Below are 13,023 nucleotides of genomic sequence, written 5' to 3' on the forward strand. Positions count from 1 at the left end.
CATCATTTATAATACACATACTTTTTCTTTTTCTTTCTTTCTTTCTTTTTTTTTTTTTTTTTAGCACACATTTTTATATTTCTCCTTTCTGTTTCTATTTCTTCTCATTTCACTTATGCTGATGATATTTTTTCTTGAGCATGTGAGCAGCTGCAGCTGAGTCAGTGTCCCCTCGGGGATCAGTAAAGTATTTCTGATGCTGATTGTGAATCTGGTTCTCGTTCCTGACGCCGGTGTGCCGCTGGGATCCTGTCCAGGTCCCCTGCACTTCCACACACCTCAGTTTAGAAATCACTGCTCATCACTGACAAGATCATAAGGTCGAGGCAGAGTGGGACGTGTTTGATGGGGGCCGTGGTGCGGTGGGTGGCTGTGGCCGGCCCGGGGTGCAGCTGCTGTCCTGCAGGTAAACAGCCTCCCTCCCTCCTCGGCCTCCCTGGCTCACACAGGAACAATATGGCGCCGGGGGTAGCGTTAGCTTCTGGACCAGTCGTTGTCTGAAAGACCGGCGATCGGGCAGGATGAACCTCTGCGCCCAATATTTACGGTAAATTCAAAGCGAAATCACTCGTTCACGTTTCCGATCGCACACTGGACGCGACGGATCGATATTCCAAGCGAGAGAGTTCATTGTTTCGTTTGATTGCTAACGTTAGCCCGCTGCCTTGCTAGCTTGGGGACCAGCCCCCTGAACGTTGGCGCTAGCTAGCATCACACAACAACAAACAGCCGATGTTGCCGCCCGGCCGTCATCTCCGTCAAATGTATGTAATGCCTGCTGTGGCCTGCTTCGGGCGGTCATAATTCAGCCGTGGCTGGGCTCCTGTGGCTCTGAAGCCGGGCTGAATGTGTGTTTACCCGCCATGCTCTGACGCGCTGGGCAGTGTGTTGTGGCTAGCTTTAGCCTGCTAACGTTAGCTAGCGTCTTTCTGCGTATGTCACGTTAGCGGTGTAATAGCCGATGTATCGTGAGTTGAATAACGCCACGGTTCATATTGATGTCGTTTAATGTCGACCTGGCTGTGTGTTGGCTGGGTGTCGTGTTTTACATCCAGTCAGAAGGTTGAAGCAGCGTGCGGTGGGTGCTTCGCTAACGGTATCGCTACATATTTCATTGGCTGGCCGATTGATGAACGCTAGCTAGCTGTGGGCTTGCTACCTGCACAGTTACATATGATAATTATATTTATATCCAGGAAGGTTGTAACAACGAGCCGCACTGAACCCTCTCGCTGATATTTAATACAGGCTGGTTAATGACATAATTTAGCCACACATGCAGTCTATTGATATTAGCACTGTGTTTCTAGCTAGCCAGTGTGTGAGTACAGGCTGTTCAGTGAGGAAGTGGAGCGGTATGTGCTGAACGCCGTCAAATCAAGTGTTTTCTGAAACTACCAGCTTCACTGGTTGTTTTTGTGCCGCTGTTTGTGTGATGCTGCCTCCCTCCATTGTCCGTCTAACCCGAGCCTCTCCTCTGTTTACATCCGAGCAGCCAGGCAGAGGCCCTGAAGGCTGACATGACAGGTAGGTTCCGCACGTCACCTTCCACCTGCAGCTGCTGCACAGCGTCAGGTCCGCACGCTGCGGCCACCTGGCCGCTCCGCTGCATCACCTGGAGTCTGTTCACTACCACTACCACCACCACCACTACTACTGCTAATACTGCTGCTGCTACTACTACTACCACTACCACCACCACTACTACTACTACTAATACTGCTACTGCTACTGCTACTGCTCCTGCTCCTGCTCCTGCTCCTGCTCCTATTAATACTGCTGCTGCTGCTGCTACTGCTGCTGCTACTACTACTACTACTAATACTGCTACTGCTACTGCTCCTATTAATACTGCTGCTGCTGCTACTACTACTACTACTACTATTACTACTACTACTACTACGGCTACTGCTCCTATAAATACTGCTGCTGCTACTACTACTACTACTACTACTACTACTAATACTGCTACTGCTACTGCTCCTATTAATACTGCTGCTGCTGCTACTACTACTACTACTACTATTACTACTACTACTACTACGGCTACTGCTCCTATAAATACTGCTGCTGCTGCTCCTATTTATACTGCTGCTACTGATACTGCTACTAATACTGCTATTGCTCCTATTAATACAGCTGATACTACTACTGCTACTGCTACTGCTATTGCTCCTATTAATACTGCTGCTACTACTACTGCTACTAATACTGCGGCTACTACTACTGCTGCTACTACTACTGCTGCTGCTGCTACTACTAATACTGTACGGATACTACTAACACTGCTACTATTGGTGTTACTAATACTGTTACCACTAATACTGTACTGATACTACTGCTGCTGTCACTACTACTACAGATGCTACTAATGCTGCCACTGCTAATACTGTACTGATACCACTGCTACTACGATGACAACTACTACTGCTGCAACTATTACTGCTACTACTACTTCTTCTACTACTACTGCTGCTACTAATATTGTATCCATACGTCTAGTACTGCTACTACTGTTACTGCTGCTACTAATACTGTACTGATAACACTAATACTGCTGCTACTAATACTGTACTGATACCACTAATACTGCTACCAATACTGCTGCTGGTGCTGTTAATATTGCCACTGCTGCTGCTACTACTGCTAGCGGTGCACATAATACTATACCAATACTACTACTGCTACTAAAAAATACTAGAGTGATGCTACTACTGCTACCACTACCACTGCTGCTACTACTGCTACTGCTACTACTACTACTACTATGACTACTACCACAACCACTACTACTGCTACTGCTACCTATACTGTACTGATACTGCTACTGCTGCTTAGGGCTGGGAACCACCAGAGGCCCTATGATATGATATTATCACAATACATAAGTCATGATACAACAGTATTGCAGGTTTAAACATTTGGCAATACACTAATAACATGCATTGCAATATATTGCAATTTATTACCTTCTGTCAACAGCAAATTATGTCCCAAAAGGAAAAGTTGGTCAGTATGTGTTTTACCTAATCAGATAAAGTTTTCATTCTGTTCATGTCACTACAGTAATTTTTATTGCACTAAAATAGGACAGACTGGCCAGCTCTGTCAGAAAAGCCTGTCAGAAATGTTGCATTGATACTTGGTGTCCATGTATCGATACAGTATTGCCACACAAAATATCACAATACTATGCCCCTACTGCTACTACTGGTGCAACCAATACTGTACCAGTACTACCGCTTCTACTAGAGCTGCTCGATATGGACCAAATTTCATGCCTCAGTATCTGGATAGTGATATGATATATGATATGACTGTGGGTTCACACTTATTGGAAATTTCAAGTGTAGCAACAGTAAAAATTGAGCAATCTTAAAGAAAAAAAAAAACAGCATAATAATACATAGAAAATGCAGTTACTTCACAAGGTATTGATCAGAACAGACCATTAAGTGTCTTAGGCTAACCGTAACCCAAAATTTGATATTGTCCATATTGTTGGCTTTTGAGATATTAATATCTCACATGCTCATATCTAGATGAGGATATGATAATGACATATATTGTCTAGGACAGATCTCATATTGTTTCCCCGTCCGTGCCGTACTGTGCCCAGTATTCATCAGCTCAGGTAGCAGTGTTGTGTGAATGTATACACTCCATATGATGGGCCGTCTTTTGCAGCACACACCAGTGCATGTTCTAAGAACTGACACCAGGTCAGCAGATGACCTGTTTCCCACAGTGACTGCACATCCAAAATTCCCTGCTCACAGTAACTATTTCACCATCCAGCCAAAGTTTTAGAAACAACATCACTTCGATGTGATGTTGTTGATGTGTGTAACTCGTTAAACAGCAGATGGCAGGTGGGGATTTCCCATCCCGTGTAACAGCACAACATCCTGCATCTGATTTTTTTTCTCTTTTTACAAAACTAAACCACAGAGAATGTTGATCTGTTTCCACTTTGTCGTCCAGACTCCAAGCTGGGGGCGGCAGAGGTGTGGACGTCGCGGCAGGCCCTGCAGGACCTGTACCAGAAGATGCTGGTGACAGACCTGGAGTACGCTCTGGACAAGAAGGTGGAGCAAGACCTGTAAGCCCCGCCCCCGCATCACAGCACACTGATCACACCGCTCTGTCAGGAAAAAGAGCACTGCACTCACCCGCAGGGTTCCCTCCAGAGTTATCACAGTTTTTATTTTTATTTCATTTTTAGTTTTGTTTTCTGTTCAGTTTAGTGTCAGTTCAGTCTCCACGGTGGGTTTGCTGGTCCCAGTTGGGTTGTTGTGTGAAAATGTTGAGTTGGAGTTGAGTTGTTCTTGCTGTCAGTGTCAGTGGGAGTTAGTTGTTTTATTCTAATCTGGCCGCTGTTTGTCAGATTAGCTCTTGACTTTGTGGAGGCAGAGACTCCCGGTTCTGTTGACGGCCCAGTCTCAATAAACATCAGCACCAACGCAAACTCATGCTGCTTGAGACCAAACTGACCAGCAGCAGCGCCAAACACATTTTCTGCACTCTTGGATTTTAGTGTAGTTAGTTTTGTAAGAACACAATATCGTCTTGCCTAGTTTTCCCTTTTTCTTTTTTATAAAGTCTAATTTTTCTTTTTATTTCCGTTAACTAAAATTTCTTTCACATTTGTTTTGGTCACAAGTTTTGATATAGTGAATTATAATAACCTTCATCCATCCTGAAAAACCTGGAGAGTTATAGACTGGTTTTGCTGTCGTGGAAAACACAAGAAAATTTGAGAACTGATAAAATGTCTGGGAAATATTGAGATCCTGGATTTTATAAAGTTCAGCTGAGATTATGCATTCAGATGTTTTTCTCGGCTCACTTTGCACGTTTAGCCTCTGAGGCCCTGTTTCAGCGCCTGTTCATCACAAGCTGTCTGTTCTGCCGTTCGTTCTGCAGGCACATGTGTGGAGGGCCAGCGCTTTGATCAACACGGCATTATCAACACGTTTGCACATTGTTAGCATGTCTTTAACATGTACTTCTTACCTGTAATGTGCTTTGTACAAAGCACAGTAAGTCCAAACAAATTCCCTCAAATAGTTTTGTCCTGTATGTGTTTGGATCAATGTTGTGTTCCAAGATGAGGTTCAAGTGCTAAAAGTGTTTTTAATCATACTATAGTCAATATATTGATGATTTCTAAAACACGTGGATTACACGTACTTCAGTTTCAGATCATAGTGCGTCTTAATAACAAAGTTTAATTTCATTTCGTTTGTCTTGCTGGTCATCTCTTTGCTTCCGCTGCTCAATGAATACAGATGAAACCCTGCATATGACTTGAGATGTGTCACAGTGTCCAAGTCACGTTTTTGACAAGAAGGGTTGTGCTATTATCACCCCATATGTGTGCTGCTTGAATTCTTAAAGGAACATTTCACCCAAAATTGGTGGGAACGATTCCTTAGCCGAGGAAGCTGCAAGCTTTATCTGTCTGCATGTTTTTGTACTTTGGTTGAGTCGGTGACGCTCCACCACGTCCCAGCGTTCACCCTCACCTTCCTGTGTTACAGCGACCAGGTAAAAACACAGATGCTCCATTCAGGGATCGGAACATAGGTCAGATCCCAAATTTATTTTTCAATAAAAGCTGATTTTATGATAGAAATAAATCCCACGCCCTGCTGGTTTCATATTCTTGCAAATGTAAATATTCCCTCAGTCTGGATGGAAACTGCCTGGGAGAATAGTTAACCAGCGGCGTTCTACACCCTGTTAGCCACTGATCTCTGTCAACAGGCTCCCTGTTGGCTCCAAATCCTCAATTTCAGATTTAATCACATCAAATCAGACAGCAGGTCTTTTGCTGCTAAAGTGGAACCTCTAATGTTAATGAGCCTCTCTCTGCTTCTGCTCCCAAGTACAAGCAAGAGTCTTCAGTGTGTGTGTTCAAATGCAGCTTACTGGAATAATGTACGTTTCCATTAATACCTGTGGTGCTTAGCTAACACTTGAATTAACTCAGGAGCAGGGACTATTTGTTCAGGGTTCTTCCTGAAGTCTGGAAAAGGAGGAATTTGAACTTTGAGAATTACATCAAAAAGGTGTTTTGTGTTGTTGTTGTGTACAGTAATCTAAAGCTGTAGAGTTTACACGGTGGTTTCCAGCCTCTGTGGGTGAATGCAGAGTGTTTAGTGCTGAGCAGAATCTCTGGACCTAAGCATGAAGGTTAAACTGGGAAAGTTAAAACGGTGGTCTCGTGCTGGTATGGAACCTATGAGCCGCGCTTTGAGCTCCAGGTCGCCCCGCCCGTCTCTGCTGTCACGTGACCGGTCGACTGTGTTTTTGTCCTGCAGGTGGAATCACGCTTTCAAGAACCAGATCACCACCCTGCAGAGCCAAGCCAAGAACCGAGCCAACCCCAACCGCAGCGAGGTGCAGGCCAACCTGTCGCTCTTCCTCGAGGCAGCTAGTGGATTCTACACACAGGTAGCTCTCACCGCTGCTACAATATTAGGATGTCTGATGTACATTTGACAGTCCTAGTCCACATGCTGGAGGAAGCCGCGGTTTTTAGACGGTCTCTTCTTCATCTTTACAGTTGGACCAGTGAATCCATTTTCCCCCCACCCCTGATTAAAACCATATAAACCAGGTCATTAGAGAAAACTGTGTTAAAAGAAGCTGCGTCCTCCCAGCGCTGGTGGTGTTGGTGTTCATGTCGCTGTACGCAGACACATGACAACACATGACCTTCCTCTGTGCTCTCCTCAGTTACTGCAGGAGCTGTGCACGGTGTTCAACGTGGACCTGCCGTGTCGCGTCAAGTCGTCCCAGCTCGGCATCATCAGCAATAAACAGAGCAGCACCAGCGCCATCGTCACCCCTCAGCCCAGCTCCTGCTCCTACATCTGCCAGCACTGCCTCGTCCACCTCGGAGACATCGGTGAGCCTCCGTCTCTGCCGCCAGGTTCCTCTCCGCCTGCGGCATGTTTCAGGACTCAGTCATAACTTTGAAGGCAGTAAAATATATTTCTTGGATCAGCAGACAAAACAGTTTTCAGTGTTTCAAAGAGCAGATTAGAGAGCTGAAGCTGTTTGAACCTCGGCAGTCCAGGCATCAAAGCGTAGCAGCAGTTCACCTGAAGAAACACTTTCATCTTCTTTCATCTGCCAAAACTCACTTTTATCCGTTTGCTTTCAATTTACATATTGCTTTATCGTTGTGGTGTTTACTCCCCCTGGTTTGTTTTCCCTTTCAAGTTCCTCGCACATCATTTGTTCATTGTTCAAGGCCGCTTGCTGCTGGAGAAAATTCAGGAAACTTGACGTTTTCCAGAATAATTCCCCAGCAACCCCGTCCTGAACGTGCTGCAGTCAGGTTCCTCCTCCAAAACAGAAAACCTGTCATGAGCGCCTCACATTCCCTCGACCTCCTCTTTGCTCCTCTCCTCTTTCGTCTTTGCTGTATTCTTCACATTTTGCTTTGTGTTAAGGCTCAAGCCGTTCATTTACAACCAATCAGACACCTTAGTTTTAAACAGTCACCATTAATTTTCTAACATTTAATTACACATATTTTAAGTATTTTATTAATGTTTTGATTTTATTTGTAACCCTGTTTGTAATGTAATCTATTTATTTAAGGTTTATTTGCGCTAATGGACAGTGTTATGGACTCTTTACAACTGCCTTAAAAAAGTGGTACACAGCTGCTGCTGTTACTGGTGTGTGTCCAGTATCTCAGTGTGTAACCAGGAGTGTGTGTGTGTGTGTGTGTGTGTGTGTGTGTGTGTGTGTGTGTGTGTGTGAACGTTCTCCTCACTGTGTTTCTGTCCTGCAGCACGTTACCGCAACCAGACCAGCCAGGCAGAGTCTTACTACCGCCATGCAGCTCAGCTCGTCCCGTCAAACGGTGAGTCTGACACACACACACACACACACACACACACACACACACACAGTACATGGTATATAATTACACCTTCTGTGTGGACACACATATGACTTGAATTTCAGTGTGTTATTATCTTAACGACTTAGCAACCACCTAGAACACCAAAGCAACCACCTTCATCTCCTTAGCAACCATATTTGAAAAATCAGAGCAACCACCAAGAACTCCCTAGCAACCATGTAAAACACCAGAGTCACCACCTACAGCTCCCTAGCAACCATCTAGGACACCCTAGCGACCACCTACGACTCCCTGGCAACCACCTAGCAGCACCCTAGTCACACCACCAGGAAGAGCACTGCGGCAGCCACCTAGCAACATCCATGCAACCATTTAATAAAAAAACACCCTAGCAACCACTTTGGATACCCTAGCAACCACACGCTAACATACTTATTTGATTTGATAGGGAAAGTGCAATGAATGATTGTATTTCACAGCTGAAATGCAATATACTGCAATATACTGTTTAGCACAATGTAAACAGTATATTATATTGCTTGTATACAATTTATAATTTATAACAATATAATAGAAACAATATACGGTGTGATGAGACTAAGTGAAATGTGATGCCATGTGACACAACTCCATGAAATACAGTAACAGATTACAGTGTCACATAACAGCTCCATAGAAACATAGACGTGCTTTACTGAAATGGCCGGTTACCAGTTAGTTACTGGTTACCAGTGGGTGCAGGTCTGATCAGCCTGAAGGCAGCACACACACACACACACACACACACACACACACACACACACACACACACACAGTGAAGTCAGCTGATGGCTCATCACCTGCAGAGCAGATAAACGTGCAGCAGCCAGCTGGTCTCTACATGCAGAGCATGAACACAGCTTCTGCTGCTGGAGCTGACACACACTTCAGTCTCCTAGTGTGTGATTAGTTTAGTTTCCTGCTGTGTGTGTGTGTGTGTACACTGGTGTAATGTCATGTGATGGGGTTATGTTGTCACAGGTCAGCCCTACAACCAGCTGGCCATCCTGGCCTCGTCTAAAGGCGACCACCTCACCACCATCTTCTACTACTGCCGCAGCATCGCCGTCAAGTTCCCCTTCCCTGCTGCTTCCACCAACCTGCAGAAGGCGCTGTCTAAAGCCCTGGAGAGGTGACCAGCACTTCCTCTGCACAAGCAACAGCCCCAGCAGCATGCATCATTTAGTATCAGCTCACTTGTAGGCTAATGAAGTCAGAAAAGACATGAAAGAAAGTATTTTATTGATCTGGCTCGCTAATGTGGCGTCTGATTAACAGCATCTCCTCAGGCTGTTGCTTTAGTATGCCAGCACCGCAGTGTTGAACATCACACACATAACAGATCTGACTTGTTTCCTGGTTGTAAATCTGCTGGGTTTCACACTCTGAACAATGTAAGTCAGATCCTGCTGTTATCATCAGCTCTCCTCATAATATTAATATTAATATTGACCTTTATTTTGTCAGTTGGAGAGAAAATGCAGATGTTTGATGCTCGGTTTTCGCCGTGAATAAATAAATTGCAGCCTCTTGTGATTTGTATATTTTCATAATCAATGTTGTGGTGTGATGGCTTATTGGTGCAGACCCGGTCACCTGCCTGCTCTGTTGTTCACTCTCTTGTGACTCGTGATAACGTTTCCTCTCCGTTTCCTTTGCTTCGGCCCTGCGTCCCGCCTGTGTTCGACCTTAGCCGTGACGAGGTGAAAACCAAGTGGAGCGTGTCGGATTTCATCAAGGCCTTCATCAAGTTTCACGGCCACGTCTACCTGAGCAAGAGCCTGGACAAGCTGAGTGCGCTGCGGGAGAAGCTGGAGGAGCAGTTCCAGGTAAACCAGCGGCACCGAGGATCAGAGCCCAGACAGACGTGCTAAACCTCTTTGTCTCGGTCACAGTGGCTGGCAAATCCCAGCTACAGGTCGACCGAGTAATCACTTTGTGGAGGTTTTCTGAACTTCTGTAAAATGACTAGCCTTAACCCGACACAGAAAAGACTTTGTCCTCAGGCAAATGGGACGTGAAGAAGTAACTTAAATGGTTCCCAGATGAATAAACAAATGAATAACATACAAATAAAATCAGACTTTAACTGCTGTAAATGCATATAAAACAATTTTATACAATAACGAATTTATTTCTGCAAAACTTCAAACTGCTACAGTCAGATGATTCCTGCACCGTGTCAGGCCTCTCAGCTGGAATCAGTCACTTTGAGGGGACAAAATGGCTTAAAAAACAAAAAAGAGCTCCCACCCACATTCTAGATTTGATTTTTTTTAGTTCCACATTTATTTATTAGTTTCTTTTGATAATTTGTTTGATAATTTCTGATCCACATTTATGTGTATATTTATTTAGGTTTTTATTACATTGACTTTGATGTTCAGATCAGCAGTCATCCAGTTAATAATAAAGTTAATAATAAAGTCCCAAGCTCTCGTTCTTATAGCGGCTTTTGAAAATCCACTATCAGTCGACCTCTAATCTGAATGTAACGTAACACAGCTTCTTCTGTGGTGTTCGTACAAGTGACAGATAGATTTGAATAGATCATCGGTTTCAATATTGATCGTTTTCCATACTATCAGTTTAGGCTGTTTGGGCTCCTCTTGTGAACAGATCTGTGTCTTGTTTTGTGCCTGATGGGAAATTAATTCACGTTGACCTTTGGTATACATGAATTTAAATAAAATACTTCATATTTGAGAAGTTATTTTATGTATGTTCATTAAAATGCAGTTCTGTGTCATTTTGTTTGATAATATTTGTGATTGATTATTGGTTAAAAAAAAAAAAAAAGTTAAAAAAAGTTAACACAGTTAATGTTACTGTACTTACTCACCCTCATGGAGACCGCCAGTCCAGAAATATTACTGGCTGTGCGGCCTGTGATCGCTTTCATCTTCAGGAGCTCACCTTCTTTATCTGTGTGTGTGTGTGTGTGTGTGTGTCTGTGTGTGTGTGTGTGTGTGTGCGTGCAGAGGCTGATCCTGCAGAAGGCGTTCAGCTCCCAGCAGCTGGTCCACATCACGGTCATCAACCTGTTTGAGCTGCACCAGCTGCGGGACGTGACGGCCGACGGCGGCGAGCAGAGCTTCAGCAGCGAGCAGCAGATCAGCTGGGTGCAGCTGCTGGCGCTCTTCAGTACGAAACACACTGCACCCACACTCACACTCATCATGATGCTGTGATACTGATGCAGCTGTCTGTAATACTGACAGAACAGCTGAGTCATGAAAAACAGCTGTCATTAATGTCCTGAAGCCACATCAGCAGTCAGTTATTATGAAAAATGTGAAAGGGCCAGAGATGAACTGCTTTGTTCATTTTTACGAGTTTTTACTTTTGTTCAATGTGAACAAGTCTACATTCACCGTGCAGTATTCACGATTCAGTGACAGTATAGAAAAAAATCCATTCACCTAAGTATCGCAGTTCTTTTTCATTTCGATTTTTTAATAGATATTTATTGTTATGCAGGTGTTTTTAAAGTCAGGATATTGGTATCATATGAAACTAGATGACCAAAGGAATCTACTGGACATTTATCGCTGCAGAGTTTGGCTAAATTTTGTTGAAGGGCAAATCTGTCATGTCCGTTTCCAGCGGGTCCCGTGACCTCTGACCTCCAGCTGTGTGAATGAAAATCCCCTTTAGTCTCAAAAGGATTTACAGGTTTCCAGAAAACCCGACTCTCCTGCTGTTGGCACTGTGAAGACTTGTGCTGCAGATGATAACACAAACACTTTTCTGCTTTAGGCAGTTATTTGAGCCTCCATCCATTCAGGCTGATTTACAATAAAAAGCCACATTACAGAAAACTCCTGTTCCTTATGAATGATCTTAAGTAACAGCAGCTCTTATCACAACAGTTACAGAGTGAGTTACAAGATAAAAAATGAAAATGTGAGAGACAAAAAAAGAAGAAAAAAATCCCACAGGGCAACTGAACTTAATGAAAGCAAGAACAAAGGCAGAATGTCGCCTGTAGCTTGTTTTTAAGATCTGAGTACAGATGTGATTCTTCATGTGCGTAATGATTCATGACTGTTTTGTGTTGGTGCAGATATTTGATGACAGATGACAGACTGATGGGCAGAGGAATAGATGGATGGTTCGCTGGTTGTCCAGGCAGACTGGGGGGGTTGAGGGTTTGTTTCTCCTGCGTCTGTGTGTCTGAAGCCGTCTGTCCGTCCCTCTGTCCCGCAGTGTCCTTCCTGGGTGTGATGTGCAGCCGCGCTCTGCTCAATAAGAACCGCGGCGAGGAGATCATGGGCGAGTGTCCTCTGCCCGCCATCAAGGTTTCTCTGGACTGGCTCCGCCTGCGGCCCAGCGTCTTCCACGAGACCGCCGTGGACAAGAGGCAGTAGTGAGTGTCTTCAGTCGTTCTGTGATGCAGCGTCCAAATCCTGACACTTTTAAAACACACGTTACCACAGTGCATTATATCACCGGCTAACTCTAAGAACAGTGTTGTCAGTCAAACTCTGTCTTAGCACTGCTGTACTGTCTCCTGCCACAAGGTGGAGCTGTATTTCACTCATCCTTCACACCGTTACATACCTGTTCATGAGGCACTTTTAAAACTCGGTAATTCAGTAATTTGTTGAGTGAATCTGCAGTCAGCAGGTGATCTTTTCTTCCCTCAGTGTGCAGAGCAGGGGTCACATGACAGAGATGAAAATGACTCCGCTAGTTTGAATAGTCCAATCAGATGGTGTTCATTTAAAGTGCATCATCAGCAGGAAGGTCCCAGCAGGTGCAGAAACACTTCCTGTTGCGAGGCTCTCAGCGGGCACACATGAAACCTCCAGTTGTAATTCCAGATTATTTAACAGTGACTCATTTTATTTAATCCCCAAACCCAGAATTTACCTGCATTTGGCAGGTAAATTATGTTTATTTTGGACCATGTTTGTGCAAATCCATTCATCAAGTTTTGGGATATCCCGCTAACAAACAGACGGGTGGATGGGACGAAAGCAACAGGACACAGAGGGAAAATCAGTTAGAAAAGTGAAAAAGTTATAGTATAGTATCATAGATTATGGCAATAAACAGTAATAATAGATATATAGTAGACTGACAGTGTGAGT

At 44.2% G+C, this 13,023-nt stretch overlaps 1 protein-coding gene across 3 annotated transcripts in view; it reads left to right on the plus strand.

Moving 5' to 3' along the window:
* The first annotated feature begins 394 nt into the window (after positions 1-394).
* smg7 (SMG7 nonsense mediated mRNA decay factor) overlaps positions 395-13,023 on the plus strand; it is a 28,247-nt gene continuing 15,618 nt past the window's right edge. For all 3 annotated transcript variants that reach the window (XM_030074325.1, XM_030074327.1, XM_030074326.1), the window contains exons 1-10: positions 395-547; positions 1,496-1,527; positions 3,985-4,102; positions 6,327-6,459; positions 6,745-6,916; positions 7,814-7,885; positions 8,909-9,059; positions 9,621-9,756; positions 10,909-11,071; positions 12,137-12,296. In XM_030074325.1, coding sequence (XP_029930185.1) covers positions 522-547; positions 1,496-1,527; positions 3,985-4,102; positions 6,327-6,459; positions 6,745-6,916; positions 7,814-7,885; positions 8,909-9,059; positions 9,621-9,756; positions 10,909-11,071; positions 12,137-12,296 — 1,163 coding nt within the window. In that variant the 5' untranslated portion in view covers positions 395-521. The remainder of the gene's footprint in view (positions 548-1,495; positions 1,528-3,984; positions 4,103-6,326; positions 6,460-6,744; positions 6,917-7,813; positions 7,886-8,908; positions 9,060-9,620; positions 9,757-10,908; positions 11,072-12,136; positions 12,297-13,023) is intronic.

This window comes from Myripristis murdjan, chromosome 17 (assembly GCF_902150065.1).
Source record: "Myripristis murdjan chromosome 17, fMyrMur1.1, whole genome shotgun sequence".
NCBI classification, from domain to species: Eukaryota; Metazoa; Chordata; class Actinopteri; order Holocentriformes; family Holocentridae; genus Myripristis; species Myripristis murdjan.